Consider the following 18,422-nt stretch of genomic DNA (forward strand, 5'->3'; position numbering starts at 1 on the left):
TTTCTGAAAATTCTCCTATTGTCGTTGTTGAAACCTGCTGGATTGGTCAGTTGCTGCTGCTGTTGCTGTTTGACTGACCCCCTCATTTTTTTTTGGTTTATACTTCAACTTCCAGGTACACTGTTGTCTCTCATAATTTGAAGTTCCACTCAATGTATGCGAACAACTTTGAAATAAAAAATGAGGGGGAATCGCTAATTACTACGCGAATTTTTCTCTGTATTTCATTAACTAGTTCGAAATTGCTTGGTAATTAATTGGACAGACTTTGGATTGTATAACTTGGACTGTTTTGAAGTTAATTTGGACTGCTAGGAGGCCAGGGATCTGAATAGGGCTGTTGTTCATTCAGTAGCCTAGTATAGTTTATTTGTTGATTAGTCTAGCTTTCAATGTTAAGTAAGAGTGTAAGTATAGAAATTGATCTCACATATTTCTTGGTATGAAGTTATTGTTATTGCTTAGCTTATTAGGAATGGTTTAAGATTGGTACTGAGCTGTGTAAGGAGTCAACTTTGGCTGATTTTCGCATTACTTGTTCTTTTCTCTAAAAATATATATATATATATATATATATATATATATATATATATATATTAACTTATAAACACTGTAGTTTGCTTTAGTTGAATAAAATCCTTTGAAATAATTTGAGGAGTGCCATGCCAAATAAAATCTCAAAACGCATGGTTCTCACTTAATTAATTTTAATCATTAGAAATTGGGACGTGCCCTTCAGCGAATTTTCATGGCATCCCTCAAAGTTAACAATGCATTAGTTGCTTTAGGCACGTCTTTTAATAAGATTACCTTCCTAAACTCGGGTGCGCATTTATGTGACCCAAATCCAAAATCTCAACAATGTTAAAATATGTCGAAGACCACAGGTGCATTTATGTGACGTGGTTCGAGACGTGTTTTAATAACGTTGCAATCTTTTTAAAAATGAATAAAAGCGGTTAAAGTCAAAATTTGCACATAGGTTTAAAGTGTTTAAAATCAGACAAATAGGCCGAATATGACAGTTGAGCGACCGTGCTAAAACCACGGAACTCAGGAATGCCTAACACCTTCTCCCGGGTTAACAAAATTCCTTATCCGGATTTCTGGTTCGCGGACTGTAATACAGAGTCATTTCTTTTCCTCGATTCGGGATTCAACCGGTGACTTGGGACACCATAAATCTCCCAAGTGGCGACTCTGAATTAAATAAACCAATCCTATTTCGATTGTCCTTTAAATGGAAAAACTCCTTTATGCCCTGCGGGCGCAGGTAAAAAGGAGGTGTGACAGTGCTATATCATGGAAAAGTAAGAAACAAACCTATACAGCCCTTTCAACGATGGAAGATGAGTTCATGGCTTGTGCGTCTGTAGTACAAGAAGCTGTTTAGTTGAAGAGATTCTTTGAGCATTTGGATATTACAAAGAACTCTCAAGGTCCCATGACTCTGTATTGTGATAGTCAAGCGGCTATTGTATACACAAAAGATCCTAAGTATCACAGCAAGACCAAACACATTGGCATGAAGTATAACTTTGTGAGAGACATGGTAGCGAGTGGAGAGATAAATTTACAGTACATTCCTACGCGAAGCATGATAGCTGATCCTTTTATAAAGGAGATATCTAGAGACATGTTTGAGAAACATGTTATGGCTCTAGGTTTGTGAAGGATATGAACATATTTATGTATTGTAAAATGAATTTTGTATTATAATATGCTCATCAATATTTGATTTTTGAATTTATGCTTATATCTCGTATGCATGTGATGATGTTTTATTGATAAAGTGTGTCGAACAAGTCGCGAGATTGGCTTTCTCACACGAGCAATCACCTTTTACGTTAAGAATAGTGAAGATATGAGACTTTATAGAACCTTGGATAATGCGAGGTTATATTTACTTGTAGAGGTTGGTCTTAACAACTAGTCAGACTTACGAATTTCACTATTCGATTATGACTTGTTTTGTAAGCCAGATGCGAGTTTCTCTAAGAAGATGGTTTGAGGATTATTGAAGTGAAAAATTCTGGTTAGACATTTGGAGGTGTCTAGACCAAGATTTGTACGACATTGAGTGATTAAAAGAGTAAGACACACGTGCCAATATAAGGTGAGAACACCATAATATGTATTTCATACCATGAGTTCTATCGACCAATAGGATAATAGAAGAATGAATCCCTGTTTCTCATTGTGTGAGATCTCAAAGAAGTTACATTAACTTTTATTGAAATACCTTTTGACCTTTTACTGTCTCTTGAAGTGCCAATCAATGTTACTACTTTAGTATGTCACTAATAGTCATGAGTGATTCGACAATACATTGCATGTCTAGAAAAGCAGGTTCTTTGGAATGGAAAGACTCGAGTAGAAAGAGAAGACGACTTAAAATTTAGTAATTTAACTTGTATTCATAGGTCGACCATTACACTTACCATGAGGGTATCAAATGTAATTATGTATACAAAGTTAAACATGAACTCGAGTTCACTTCTTTTGAGGATGAGGGATCAGATAACTAGCTACTGGAGTAGCGGGTAATGTCTAGGGTATATCGAGTAATAAGATCCTCGTGTTAGTAGTGAATCCTTTCCAAATATGATCGGATCTCTACACAGCGCTTTAGAATTACCTTAATGAGTTTGAAATATTTTATAGCTCTTGATGCTCGCAGGTCGTACGAACTATTTGTCTGTATGAATAACGTGTGTTATTGGCATGATATTGGTTTAGGTACAGCCCACCATGAGCGAAGTGGGAGATGTTGGATTTATTTTCAATTTGGGTCGCAAGTCACTCCATGTGGGCTGACACGACCCATTTATGAGTAGATAAGATTAAATAACCTCTTATGAGAAGTTACTCCATACGTTGAATTTGTGAGAGAATATTCTACACGGTTATTTTTTGGGTGGGAACAGTTTTTCTTCAGAACTGCTTTCTTCCTTAACTCTGAATAAAAGGGAACAATACGTACTCTTCAAAGATACAAGAAGAAGAAGAAGAAAAATACAGAGAACTCATTTTCTTTTCTCACAAGAAATACACAGAGGACACTTAGTTTGTGGAATCAAAATATTCTATTTCCAAAGTGAAATAGAATCGGCGTAGAGCAATTTCTATCACACAAATTTCAACAATCTTCCATTGTTGTTAACATATACACAAATTCGATGTCCCTGTTACTATTAAATCATCAGTTATGAAGTTAAGAGTTCAAAAAGTTGTGAAGAAAATAATTTCTGGACAAGAGTGAATAAGTTATTTTTGTTCATTTTATGAAAAATAATTTAATTCAAATTTTTTTCATCATAGCCAATTATACTAAAAATGCTTAAAACCTTTTTTCTCAAAATAATTTTATCATGGAAAGCACAGTGAAAACTGGTACAAATTAATAACACGTTTATCTTGCCCTATTGTAATCCCTAGCTTATTTTTCACCCTCTTTTATTCTCTAATAAATCTTCCTTGATGTCGGTGTCTTTAGTAGGTCTGCAATAATAATGCAGAGAATCCCAGGTCTTTCCTTTGTAACCAAAAAGATGGAAAAAAAACAAGGACAAGCAATCTTCTTTGTTGCTTCGTTAGGTTGCTTCTCCGCCCTTTCTTCCCATAATCCAAGTGGTAGAGTCAAGCAAATAAGTGGAGCCAGCCGTCGTCTTATATTTTGGAGTTGATTCTTTTTACAGTAAAACATTTGGATTAGTACATTGAACTTCGATTCACTTAGGGATCGTTTTTGGCTGTGTATCCGAGCAATTAATCTTAGCATAAAATGCTGCATAAGATTTATATAATACAATGTTTGGTTGGCCACGTAAGAAAAAAATTAATCTCCGCATAATTAATGTATCGCAATTAGTTGGCTGTATTAAACAATACTTGTATATATCAGAATTTTATATCATTATATGCGAGATAGAATATGGAATAAAAATACGTGTATAAGCAATACAAGAATTAAATTATTTCTTTATAAAAAAAATACTCTTTTAAAGTAAGTAATCAATGTAAAATAATACATTTATACTTACTGCATAATAATCTTTTCGTTATTAATTCTGTGCATTAATTCGTATAAACTCTAACGGAGCAAATTGCCCGCATAATAGTTCTCTAGGGAGTAGTTAAAGCACTATCTATCAAAAGTAGAAAATTATTAAAGATCAAATTTGAAACTTTGAGTTAAAGATGAAGAAATATTTAAGTAAACAAAAATAGACAACTTAATGATGAGAAGGATAAAAAAAAAGAGGGTGGGTGAGGAAATTGTGTTGTGACAGGATAAATAGTCTATTCTCATTTGACAATGACAATAGAGCAAGCCTCAAACATTTGAAGTGCCCAAAAATAAGGATGTAAGATAAGCTACCTAAATGATCACGTGCTTGTCCTATTTTTACTGAATTTTCCAAATTAGAGCACACAAAAGTTTGGTTGAAGGCAGCTAAGCTTGTTTTAGTTGTCTAGATCTGTTTATTATTAACTTAAAAAGACCTCCACTTTTATTTGTCTCACCTAAATTTTGCTTTATCATCTAGACACAAAATGGTTTTACTGGCCCTTGCCAGGTTCAATGTCATTTCAATATATAGGATCTACATACAAAAGAACATCAAGTTTCCCACCATGTATAAAGTATGATAAACGACATCTATATTCTCTCTCTTAATGCACCTGATCAATATTAAAAAATTTATAAATACTCAGTGATATTCTCAGGCCACCATAGATTGTTGGAATCCAAAGTATATATATGCATTAATATATTAGCCATATTAATTAAACCAAACATTCCAAGGATAGCAAAAACTTTTATTTGCCAAAACTGCCTAGCTAGTTAAAAGTTTAGTCACTGAAATTCTCATGACCATCTGTTTTATAGAGAGGAACCGCTTAATTAATATTAGCATCGCGTGCAGTAAAATTCTCCATTAATAATGCTAAGTAGGATGGCTTTGTGGAAAATAATCCAGCTGTGTTGATTTGACTTAGTTAAGTTCTGACATATAATATAATACTATATCAGAAAGTGGTAGTGAAAAGGTTAGGGAAAATAGAATAAGTGAAAGGAATACAGTTAATTAATTCTACTTACATTTATCACATTTGCATTTCAACTTAATTATCACATATGCAATTCTTTTATAGCTATGCTGTTTGGAGTTCTTTTACATCTCACACACACATTTGAAATCCTGATTTCCATTTTTCACTAGGCCACTCTTTGCTAAAACACATTTATAATTTTTTATTTCCACTTCAACAATAAATAAATAAGATTGGGAATGTGTCAACATCAGTACAGCTTAATCACAATAAAGATACAGCTTAAGCTCAACTCTTTCATCTCGTGAGAGAGACACCAACTCTCTGTTTCCAGCCAAATCACATACGTACGCTTCTTTTCCTCCTTCAATTCATGCCTAAAAAAGTTATTTTTTGCTTCCAACACATTGCTTTGTCACCATATTCTGTCCTTTTCTCTAATGGATCGGACTTTTTTATTACTCCCTTATTAATTAGTCTTTTCTCTTCTTTCCTCACGTAACATCTCAATTACTGTGTTAGCTACACTCTATAAATACCTCACCGTTTCCCCTCTTCTCTTCAACATTTCTTCCATAACTTCCACCCCCAGAAGAAAAAAAAAAGAAAAATTTCCTTCTCTGAAACTTGTGGGACATTGCTTCCTCGCTAAACTTAAAACTTTTTTTTTTTTGCTACCGAAAAATCCAATGGCTTGCTTAAACATTCACAAAATGGTTTGTACACTTCCTATATCTTTGATGTTTAATTTCAATGCATGGGCGTAACCATCTTCTTCTTTTTTCCCTTTTGTATTTAATTTGTAATTCCTTTCCATGTTCATGATAATTTGGATCTTTTTTGCTTTAAGATTTCTAATTCTTTCCATTACAATTAAAATGGCCAACTTCGTCTTCTCTAATCATTTTGATGTCTTTCAAAATGGCCCCCCTTTTTTCTTCTTTAGTTTTCTACTATGGCTTCTCATTCTCAGATAGTCACGTCTTTTTCTGCTTTTTTCCACGTGTACATTCCAAAAGTATTAAAAATTTATTTGTTCCATAAGAATTAATTAATAATATATATAGTATATTTTGTGTGATGCATGAGTTTCTGTTTCATGTTTATTGCAAATAAAGACGAATTCATAATATACACTTAACGAGTTCAGTTGAATTCATAAAATCCGTTCTAAATCTATCAAACTGTTCTACTATCTCTAGTCATTGTACCAAGTGTTGTATGAGTTTGGTTTTTTTCATTTCCAACTTCTCTCTAGTATATGTAATTTAGTAGCATTGAGAAGAAGAAAAATCAATAAAAATGTTGTCACGGTCTCACGGGAGTCTTGTCATACTAGACTTGCCGTGTAGGCTTTTTACTAATTATACGTAGTAGAAATTCTAGTTCATGGATTTTAATACGTATAGAAATACATATGAAGGAGAATTCAAATACGTCAAGTAATATTGTAACTTAGCGAAAGATTTGCTACAATAAAGACAACGTTGTTTGTTGCTTTTAGACTTCTTAGGTTTCTGGAACATTTTCAGATAAAAATATCATTTTACTTTTAATGTTATAGGACCACACAATACGTCATCCACTGATCCAAGTATGTAAATACATACAGCTGGTTGTCTATGCATGGCATTAAGGATAAAAATGGGGACAGACACTGAATCTTGGTGTTGTTTTAGCTTAAGGTTGTTTTAGTAGTAAGTAAAATAACAGAACAGTTATTTTCCTATGTATAGTAAATCAAAAGCATGCTACGCAATTGCCATATATAATACGCGTCCAAAATTAGTACGTAAGACTTTACCTTTTACTATGCACTACAATTGGCCACCTAAAATCTGGTAAAAGCAGGTAATTTTATATAATATCATTAATAGTATAAAAAATTATTACATTATCAGTATATCTTAACTTAAATCTAATTAAGTAACTGGAGCAGTCTAGCAACTTTGTGTTTATGCAGATAATGATAACTCGTTTATATTGCTTTTCTCCTATAGTACAGGTTAAACCAAAAGTAAGATACTGATTTTCCAATATAGCAAACCTCCTTTATTTAAATCTAAAGTGAGAATTATTCCCACATGGGCGAAACGAATAATAGTAGTTTTTAGGACAGCATCTCGTGGGTAATATAACTAAACTAGTTCAAACCAGACAATGGCATGATAAATGATTCCTTCACAGAATAGAATAATAGCGTACTGAATATTCATAAAATTCATGTTATTACAGAATATTCTTTAAAAGAGAGTATTCTTTAAGGTTGTCTTTTTTATTTTTGTATATTCTTTTCGAAAATCTTGTAGAGTCTCATGCTTAAGCTGTTCGATGACTTGAGTTAATTACTCTCATATTCCATCGTAACGGCTAATGCATGTTCTCCCATAATATTTTTACAGTGTCAGAAGCCAGAGAATGAAAAAGATGAATACACCTTTGATGGAAGTGTGGATAAGCATGGTCAGCCGGCCGTGCGAGAGAGGACTGGAAGGTGGTTTGCTGGTGTTCTCTTACTTGGTAAGCAAATTTTTAATTAATATATAATCGAATAAAAATGATAACCGAAATACCAACTTCTTGCTTGTTACAACTTTAATGTAATTAATTTCAGTGAATCAAGGTCTAGCCACGTTGGCATTCTTTGGTGTTGGAGTCAATCTAGTACTATTTCTGACTAGAGTTATGGGTCAAGACAATGCTGAAGCGGCCAACAATGTGAGCAAGTGGACTGGCACAGTTTATATCTTCTCTCTCTTGGGAGCTTTCCTCAGTGATTCCTATTGGGGAAGATACAAGACTTGTGCTATTTTCCAAGCCATTTTTGTGGCTGTAAGTCACTTTTTTTTTTTCTTTTTCAAATGTCTTAATTCTGTCATTTCACAACTCAATTATCTTAGAAAATTTAGATACTAGGATTTAATATTGTTTTGTTCTTGCAGGGAGTGGTTTCACTTTCATTGACTTCATACATTTTCTTAGTCAAGCCTAAAGGTTGCGGAGACGAAAATAACCCATGTGGGTCCCACTCGACTATCAGTGTGGTGCTCTTTTACGTGTCGATTTACTTAATTGCCCTTGGGAATGGAGGGTATCAGCCTACTATTGCAACATTTGGAGCTGACCAATTTGATGAAGATCACCCTCAAGAGAGTCACTCAAAAGTGGCTTTTTTTAGCTACTTTTACTTGGCATTAAATCTTGGATCTTTGTTCTCAAATACCATCTTAGGCTATTTTGAAGATAAGGGAATGTGGACTTTAGGCTTTTGGGCGTCGGCTGGCTCTGCCATTTTGGCATTAGTGTTGTTTCTTATTGGGACACCTAGGTATAGGCACTTTAAACCTACAGGCAACCCTTTGTCAAGGTTTTGTCAAGTGGTTGTGTCTGCTACTAGAAAATGGAAAGTTGAACAATCTTCAAGGGGAGATGAACTATATGAGGGTGAAGGACAAGAGCCTGCTGAAAATGGAAATAGAAGAATTCTCCATACTGATGGTTTCAAGTAAGTTATTTTAATGAAATTTAGTATTTACTTGTCTGCCCGTTCATGGTTTTATATTATACTCATTTCTTTTTATTTTGCTTCAAAAAAGAATGACACTTTATATATATTTTATAATTATTTAATGTCACGCTTTCCATCTTAACCTTAATAATATACTTTTATAGCCACAGAAATATATGACATGTTTAAGATCATAAATTGTAAGGAAACTTAAAATATATGCTATATTTTCGTTAAACGTTGTATCTAGTCAAACACCGTTATATAATATGCAATGGACGGACCATGTTTTGCATTTATTTTTATATACGATCTAAGGTTTTTATTATTTGGTTTTGGTATTATAGATTCTTGGATAAAGCAGCTATAATCACATCAAAAGATGGAGAAAACAACCCATGGCGGCTTTGTGCAGTATCTCAAATTGAAGAAGTGAAATGCATATTGAGATTACTTCCAATATGGCTGTGCACAATACTGTATTCAGTAGTCTTTACACAAATGGCCTCTCTGTTTGTGGAACAAGGGGCTGCAATGAAAACAACTGTCTCAGGGTTTCATATTCCACCAGCAAGCATGTCTAGCTTTGATATTCTGAGTGTTGCAGCATTCATTTTCATCTATAGAAGAGTTCTTGATCCCCTTGTTGCAAGATTAAAGAAGTCTGCTCCAAGAGGATTGACAGAGCTCCAAAGGATGGGAGTTGGACTCATCATTGCTATTATGGCAATGGTAGCAGCAGGAATCGTTGAGCATTTCAGGCTAAAATCTGCGGACAAAGATTGTTCAAGTTGCACGAATTCAAGTTCATTAAGTATTTTCTGGCAAGTTCCTCAATATGTACTTATTGGAGCATCAGAGGTATTTATGTATGTGGGACAATTGGAGTTCTTCAATGGACAAGCACCTGATGGATTGAAAAGTTTCGGAAGTGCACTATGCATGACTTCAATTTCACTAGGAAATTATGTGAGCAGCTTATTGGTTTCTATTGTCATGAAAATTTCAACTACTGATAAGATGCCTGGCTGGATACCTGGAAATCTCAACAAGGGTCATTTAGACAGATTCTATTTCCTTTTAGCAGCATTGACAGCAGCTGATTTTTTGGTCTATCTCATTTGTGCCAAGTGGTATAAGTACATTAAGTTTGAAGAAAGAAGCATTGAAAAGCAACATGGAGAGAAGCAAGGAGATTTGAAAGTCTAATAAGCTTGGGGAGAGAAAATAAAAGACTCTATGATACCAACTATTTACATTAATAATCACAAATTAGGATTAGAAGTGATATTGTATAATATGTATTTGTGCAAGGAGACTAGAGAAGCGCATTGTTACTGTTCTCTAAGTTGAGCACAAGATGTTCTGTTGGAATCAATTATATTGATTTTTTGCGACAATTTTTTGACTTATTTATTATTAATATAAAAAGTTATGATTGGACTAATTTGCCTTTTGTAGTACACTCTTTTCTTTAAACAATTTTGTAAATATTACTTGCTTGGTCATCCTAATACCTATGTACCAATATCTCTCTCATCATTAAAGCAAATATTATAAAGTAGTACACCACAATCGGACCTTTTTTTGCCCTGTCCAACCACACCAATCCTATTCTGGGCTTCATCTAAATTTATAAAGAAATAATTTGTTATGAATTAGGCTCACCCCAATATCACACATGTACTATTGGGCTGAGAAGAGATATTGGGCCGAAAACAAGCAAAATGGCCAAGTTGATTTGGGATCCAGGTTGAGTATTGGCGCAAAGAAAGTGTCGTTAAAAAGGGATAGTGATGGTTATTTTGGAGATTATGCATATTATTGAGAAAAGTGTATGCTTCTCCTCGTCTCCCTTTCCGTGAGTCTAACGATTCTCATCCCCTTCTTCTATCTATCCCTAGTTACTTTGATTCCTGTAATTTCTTAGTGTAGTTCGGTAGTTTGAGGATTGAATTGTTATCCAAATATGTAATTGAGTTCTAGTTCATATTGATATAGCAAGGAGTTTGTCCATTTGTTACATTGGTGCTTTTATACATCGGACTCCAATGGAGGTACTGAATCGATTTAGCAGCAGCGGCAACCCAGAGAGCTGGGGCCGAGCAATACTTCACTTACCTTGGCTTCGCCGAGAAGGATTGGTTACCGCTTCCTTCCTTTTACCTTGGCGGTGAAGCTCTTAATTGGTTCAATTGGTTGTTTCGAAACAATCAATTTTTCGATTGGAAACATTTTAAGGCAAAATTTGCTCAACATTTTCGACGACAACCCACCACAGATCCTGTAGGGAGTCTAGCTTATTCCTCAGAGGTTTGTTTTAATTACGTCAATTCTATCCCTACAGTTTCAAAATTAGTTCTAGCGTCTCCTTTTCCTGCTCAGAGCCATTTTTTATTTGCGTTTGAATCTGCCGATGACACTGAAAACTTAAAAGAGGACCATGTGCTCGATAAATTGCCAGAGAGGTATGAAAATATAGATTCCTTGGCATTGATTGCTGGAAGTAATACTAAGATTCAATCTCTTGAAGACATAGAAGCACCTCAAGTTAGGCATGTAAAATTAGTAGAGGTGGCAGATATGGTACAGGACACTTCTGCCATTATCGAAGCACAGATGTTCGGCAAAATTTCACACACCGCAGTGAGCTCCGATATTCATGATCTTAATGTTATTGTCCATGAGGGAGGACACTTTGCAACTACATTAGACAAGTTGGACGATGATAGCTTCTGCGAAAATTGTAGCTTGAAAACCAAGGTACCTAATGCGGTGTTAAATGATACAAACTACTCTAAAATACTGAGGAGGAAAATTCACAGGATACTCCTGTAGCTCGGGTGTTTGACAAAGCTCCTCAGAGGTATTATATCTGGTTTTATGGTTCCTTTTGCTAGTCAAGGAATTGTGGTATCGAACGCGAGTATGCGATTTGCTGCAATAGACTTTTCACTTGATGGTACCATATGGTTTCACACAGTTCCATCTTTGTCTACTTCCCTTGAAGAAAGTTGCGGGGCTAATCAAAATATGGTGTCACTGTACCTTGACTTTAGCTTACACTTGCAATTGGTTTGCTACTGGGTGGCGTGATCCGCCTGAAGCTGTTTCACTGTTATTGGTGGCCAAACGAAACAAGGATTGTCATCTGTATTCAGAGCATAGCAAGGATGCAAGAGATGCTGGAATACCGATTTCTAGTTATATTGCCAAGTGGTTTGACACAGGGCAGAAATTTGACATTGCTTCAGTTTGTGCATCTCTTCCTCCTATTCCTTTAAGTTCTGTATCAGGTGCCCATACTTTTACTCTGTTTGAAGCAACAAAAAAAAGATGGGGTTGTTTATTTGCAAAGTTATATGATAGGGAGCAGTTATATGGAATTGAATTTGGTGTTGAGGCCTTCAATGCCATGTATCTTAATGAATGTTTTCGGGTACTTGAGAATATTGAGGTTTGACATATTGATAATTTTTTATGGAGTATGAGCATGAACTTCCAGTTAAAGTACTTCATTCTGATGATGACAAGGTGAGAATCTCGAAATTTCTCGTGTCAGCAAAGTGTATGCATGATATTTTGGAGCAGAAACAGGGAAACCAATTGATGGATGCGCGAAGGCAACACAATATGACAATTTTGAGTTCTTCTGCTTATTTTGTGCGCAATATACTCGCAAAGACTCTAGTAAGCCTTTCGCCAAATAACAATTCTTCTTGGAGCATGAATCTGCAACCTTATTCTTGTTCCTCAGCAAGTTTCATTATTTATGTCACCTTTTTAACTCTTTCGTTTGATCCTGGTATACATGATATTCCTCTACCCTATGGCGCCAACGTGACTATGTTTACAGAGAGTAGTTTTCCTCCAACTTATGTTTTAATAGTTACATTATGGGGTGCGCAAGTTTGTGGCCTTGGGCTGAAACATGTACATACTGATGAATATGAACATTTTAGTAGTTCCCTCGAGGTTTTCTTAGCACTTAATCCTGTTAGTCTAGTGCGACATATGTGGATAACGCAGGGGAATGTGCTACTTGAAGACATGGATCTAGATTGTGCTGACATTATTGAGCTTGAGAAAGCTAGGCAATGGAGGGATCTTGAGCTTATCCCTTTAACGAATTTTACATCACTATTGGTGATGCCAGTAGTTAAATTAACATTGACAATCACATACAGTGAGGGGCATCTCAGTACAAGATATTATGAAGGAGACAAGTACATTGACACGGCAGAGAGATTAAGTCAAGCATGGAGAGTCGATGTTCAGTTAACAACTGGAACCCCTGCAAACTTTCAAATGTACACTGCTTTATTAAAGCCTCATACAAATTGTACAGCAAACTTTCTTGCTGCCAAGGGAAGTTCTTACGCTCGCCTCTATAATTACGCATGTATCCGCAAGGTATGTAACAAGAGAGAAGTTGTTCTCTTTGGGGATATGGCACATATATGTGGCTTGGTTGCTATTGGGGTCATATTTTCTCCTTTCAAGTACGCAATTGTTTTTACATGTGCTATACAGTTTATGGGTGCTAAAGTTTGCACTCCAGTTGTGCTGGAAAAGATCTTGTTTGCCTATGAGGGCTTTGATAATGAGAAGCACATATTTCTTGTTGTTTCTATGTTGGTTGTTGTTGCAAGAAGTACACTGGATCACATGCAATTCTTTTGCAACATCGCACAGTTTGGTTTGGTTGTAATGGGTGGAGAACATGCTTCTAAAATTATTCTTGACTCGAACCTTGAGGACAAGGTTCTCATTGAGGACGAGAGTATTGTTATGAATCAGGCTCACCCCAATATCACACATGTAACTATTGGGCCGAGAAGAGCTATTGGGCCGAAAACAAGCAAAAGGGCCAAGTTGATTTGGGATCCAGGTTGAGTATTGGCGCAAAGAAGGTTTCGTTAAAAAGGGATAGTGATCGCTTATTTTGGAGATTATGCATATTGTTGAGAAAAATGTATGCTTCTCCTCGTCTCCCTTTCTGTGAGTCTAACCTTCTCATCCCCTTCTTCTAACTATCCCTAGATACTTTGATTCCTGTAATTTCTTACTGTAGTTCAGTAGTTTGAGGGTTGAATTGTTATCCAAATATGTAATTGAGTTCTAGTTCATATTGATATAGTAAGGAGTTTGTCCATTTGTTACATAATTTACATAAATAAGTCGAAAAATATTATTTACCAATAATTAACTATTAAAATATGCTCTAAGCCTGAAAATATTACCAATGATATACCAATTCAAAAATCTAAGCAAAAACGGGAAGGGATTCTGGAATGAGGTAAATCTCAGCCAATTTTTAATAAATGGTACGCGCAAAAATTAGTTTTTACATATGGTGAAAACGTGTATAGGGTAATGGGCCTTAAGCATATGTATTTAACGTCTAAATTTGACGAGATGCCGACTTTTGTTTACTCTGAAAGCGCTATATAATGAATGCACCTTCAATTTGAATTTTCAACTTCAAAAGAAGGCGCTGGGAGTTAATTGCACCTTCAGTCAACTGATTTGACTGGTAAATTATCTTTTCGAAGGCGCATGTATCGTATCGCGACTCCGTTCATCGCAAAACACGGCGCATTAATAGTGCCTACCCTAAACGTTACATTCATCTGAAAGTAGAAGGGGATTGTAACTCTTTCTTTTCTTTCACGAGGTAGTTGACGAATTTTCTTATTAGTCGACTGAATACTTGATGCAAGACTACAAAAAATAAATATAAAGAACCTAAAGGAATATGAGTTATATATTCCGCGGAACTGAATAAAAACGAAAATGTGTGTGTATATATATATATTCAATTGCAGAAAGTAAATGACACCAAATATTTTATACTGGTTTGGATTCAATGTGAATCCTACTCCAGTCCCCTTGAGTTCCAAGGAGTTCTCTTTTGAGTATTTGAAATTTGATATAGGTGTGTTGATGTTGTTGTACACCAACAACTTCTTCACGATATACGTTCTTTTCTTGATTTTAATATAATGCCTCACCAGTGATTTTTCTCTCTCTTTCTTTTCTCCTTAATTACACAGTAAATCTAAAATAGGCTACAATGCTTGTTTGGATTAGAATAAAAAAAATTGGTAATGATTTGATCAAAGTATATCCCTGTCGTTGAGCCTCTTGTTGTATTTATATGATCTTAGGGAAAGTCTTCTTGGTATGACAGATTATTCGATGATGGGCAACCCAAGGGAGTTGATCCTTAGAATCAATCTTGAATTGATTTCTTCCAAGAATAAGGGAGGAACTTTCTATACTCGGTCATTGAAGAGTGGCGTGATGGCTGTTACTTCCTTGAAGATCGTGATTGATTATTCTCAGCATATCTTCCTCGCAGATTGATTGCTATGCCTTCGGTAATTAAATAAAATCAAATATTTGTGTTATTTGATGCTCATAATAATGGGCATGATTGATTCCTTATTCTTTGCTTCTGGATCTTTAGCAAAATCTCATTCCTTAATCCATCCTTCTGGATCTTAGGCAGGATCTTGGTTTCTTCTTCATTCGTACCCTTTCATATTTTCTTCATTTTGTTTTCTTGACTTTCTTCTTTGGAGTTGCTTTCCTACAATAGAAGTAAGTTATTTTTCTATCATTAAAGCATAGATCTAACAATCTCTCCCTTTTTGATAATGACAAAATAACTTAATTTATTTTACTTTCCTGTTTATTTCATCTTCAGTCGGCTCCCTCTCAACTTGCTGTCAGGTATTTTGAGTCGGCTCTTCCTCAACATGTTGTCTTTTCATGTGAGTTGATTAGTCGATTCCTTTCCAGCTAGCCGACTTGTCGACCCCTTCCCTGCTAGTTGACTAGAATTTACTTGCAAGTTAGTTGATCCTTTCTCCCCCTTTGGCATCACTCAAAAAGAGGGCTAAGCATGTTGTATTACTATCAGATAAGAAGTTCAATAATTACAGTCATCCAAATTATCCAAAACATTCAAGACAACTAATCCATGCAAGCATCCAAAAACATCTAGGGAACGAGCAAAAAAAATTGTCGTCATGCGGCCAACATTATTCAACGACGAAAAAAGTAGGTAAGGGTATTGCATGTGGCTTCATTCAGATGGTCAAAGCGTTCGTTCATTGTGACTGAGAATCCATCAACACGATCATGAACTTCCTTGAAAGCTTTTACTGCCTATTCTACAATTTTATGAACCACGACTCTCAGCTTGGACATCATAACATGTTTCCTTGGAAACTTCGTAGATATTATCAATTGAAGACTGAGTGATCAGGAGCGAACCTTTGATGGCAGTCAGCTTATCGTCAAGTGCAGCAATCTTCGCAAGTAATTTTGGATTGTTCACAGCAGCCGGAGAAGTACTGACTATTACCTTGGAGCTAGAGGGAATCACTTTGGCTTTAATTTTTTGTTTTTTTATCCAAGCACAATCCAAAACAACATAACCTATGCTAACAAACACTCTAGTATTGTAACACTTGGAGACAGACACATAGGGGTAGTTTGAGAGAAGAATATTAAAGGCTTCAAGAAGATGAGTTGTAACCATCCCATAGGGAAGATGCGATGGTTCTTCAGCGCATCACATCATAAAATTGATTACCCAAGAGGAAAACTTCACGTTTTGCTTTGTAAGAAGATTGTCGACCAGGAATGTGTCTCTTTGAGATAAAGTGGTGTAGGATCCTATTTTGGGAAGTATGGTGGTGGAAACAATGTAGGCAAGAACACAAGTTTTAAAGTTGATGCCATGTATACGGTAAAATCGGAGGGACCAATTTTCGGTCATTATGGTACTTCATGAGAACGTTTCCAAAAGCTCGAGGCTATGGTCGAGATTCACACCCGAGGGGTTATCGGCGTCCAACCTCGGGGCAATGCAGATCAATAGTTATGGTGAAAGAGTGGGAAGTTCCCAAGGCATATGACTAAAAGCTGACAGAGTCTAGTAGGCTAGTTCAGACCCGAATCAGGGCATTAAATAGCTGTACCAGCCCTATATATTTTAAATATATGCATTTGTACTATGTTGGGATTCTCCCTCGTATATAAAAGGGGATCCTTGGCATTTTGTAAGGGTCTGTTGCTCAATACCAAATACACAAGAACATTCTCTATGCTCTCTAACATATTCTCTTGATCTCATTACTTGCATTTATTACTTATATTCAATGTGCTCCATTTATTGTTCTTCATTTATTGCTTATTATTGGCCATAAAGAGCTGTCATTGATTTTATTATAATTGTTAGTCATCCATCGACTACCCTCGATAACTCCCAGCTGAGCATCAGACTCGACCCTGAGGCCCCCGAATAGGCAAACTCGAGGCCACGATTATTCACTATTTGATTTGATTATCACCTTGCTCTCAAGCTCTTGTCTCGTTTCTAAATCTCTCACATAGCATCTATTGCCTAAATAACTAACATAAAAATAGATCACGTATTTTTAGAACTACAAATTAAATTTAATTGTAATTACCATTTTCAAGGTAAACAGTTTTGCGCCCACCGTGGGGATTAAAATAATAGTGATTATTTTCTTGCTAGTTTTACTACATAACGTAAGTTACCTTTCACACCTTTTCTTATCCAAGATCTTTGATTTCAGGTCAAAATATCTAACTCAGTGAATGCATATGAAAACAATGGTCTTGAGGACCACGGGGAGAATGGTGTAGCTGTTCCAGGTATCAGCGCACCACCACTAAACCCTGGGGACGCGCCAGAGCCAATCCTCGCAGATGTGGTCTCACACAATGCCCAACACATCGATATAAACTCCCACACTAACAGGAGCGTACGTCAAGGAGACCAACAAGAAGCTCAAAAAACCCCAACTAGGGAAGAATAGGAAGGTAGCCTTCACATTATTTTTGAAATGTTACAGGCACAACAGCTGACGATTGCTCAGCAGTAAAGCCACCAAAAGACCCCCAGCACAGTAGCTTCGAAAACGGCCCACCGAGCCGAGCAGGTACCAGAAAGATCAAGCAATAACAGGTCGGCAGCCGACCCCGCCATCATAAAAGAGCTCGAGGACCTCGAAAAGAGGATCGAGCCGGGCAAGAAAAAGATAGAAGCTAACGATAAGAAGGTAGATACCTACAACTCTAGGGTCAATCAAATTCCGGGAGCAACCCCGATTCGGAAAGGTGTAGATTCGAAGAAGTTTGTACAAAAGCCATTCCCACAGGAAGCGGCCCCAAAACCTATTCCAAAGAACTTCAGAATGCCCGAGCTTCCGAAGTACAACCGAACCTCGGACCCCAATGAGCACTTCATTGCTTACACTTGTGCAGTAAAGGGAAATGACCTAAAGGACGATGAGATCGAGTCCGTCCTACTAAGGAAGTTCAGGGAAAGACTCTCGAAAGGGGACATGATGTGGTATCATAACCTAGCTCCTAACTCTATAGACTCATTTGCCATGCTGGCATATTCTTTCATAAAGGCACATGCCAGTGCCATCAAGGTAGCTACAAGGAAATTCGACGTCTTCAAGATCAAGCAAAGGGAGAACGAGATGCTGCGAGAGTTTGTATCTCGCTTTCTAATGGAACGCATGGAACTACCACCGGTTTCCGACGACTGGGCGGTGCAGGCCTTCACTCAATGTTTGAATGAACGGAGCTCGGTGGCTTCGAACAGCTAAAACAGAATCTGGTTGAATACCCCCCATGACTTGGTTGGATGTTCACAACCGATATCAATCGAAGATCAGGGTCAAAGACGACCAACTAGGAGCCCCCTCGGGCTCGGTATATCCTAACAGGCTTCCGTCAAAAGAGTCAAAGCTGAAAAAATAGAGATACCAACCATACACCAAAGATAGAAGAAATGCCCCAAGGC

At 36.3% G+C, this 18,422-nt stretch overlaps 1 protein-coding gene across 1 annotated transcript; it reads left to right on the forward strand.

Moving 5' to 3' along the window:
• The first annotated feature begins 5,624 nt into the window (after nt 1-5,624).
• On the forward strand, nt 5,625-9,966 carry LOC104210394 (protein NRT1/ PTR FAMILY 7.3-like). Its single transcript, XM_009759290.2, has 5 exons — nt 5,625-5,774; nt 7,461-7,578; nt 7,673-7,890; nt 8,001-8,563; nt 8,914-9,966. The coding sequence occupies exons 1-5, from the start codon at nt 5,748-5,750 to the stop codon at nt 9,773-9,775; spliced, it is 1,788 nt and encodes a 595-aa protein (XP_009757592.1). The 5' UTR covers nt 5,625-5,747; the 3' UTR covers nt 9,776-9,966.
• The last annotated feature ends 8,456 nt before the right edge of the window (nt 9,967-18,422 follow it).

Source organism: Nicotiana sylvestris, chromosome 8, assembly GCF_000393655.2.
Source record: "Nicotiana sylvestris chromosome 8, ASM39365v2, whole genome shotgun sequence".
Classification (NCBI taxonomy): Eukaryota; Viridiplantae; Streptophyta; class Magnoliopsida; order Solanales; family Solanaceae; genus Nicotiana; species Nicotiana sylvestris.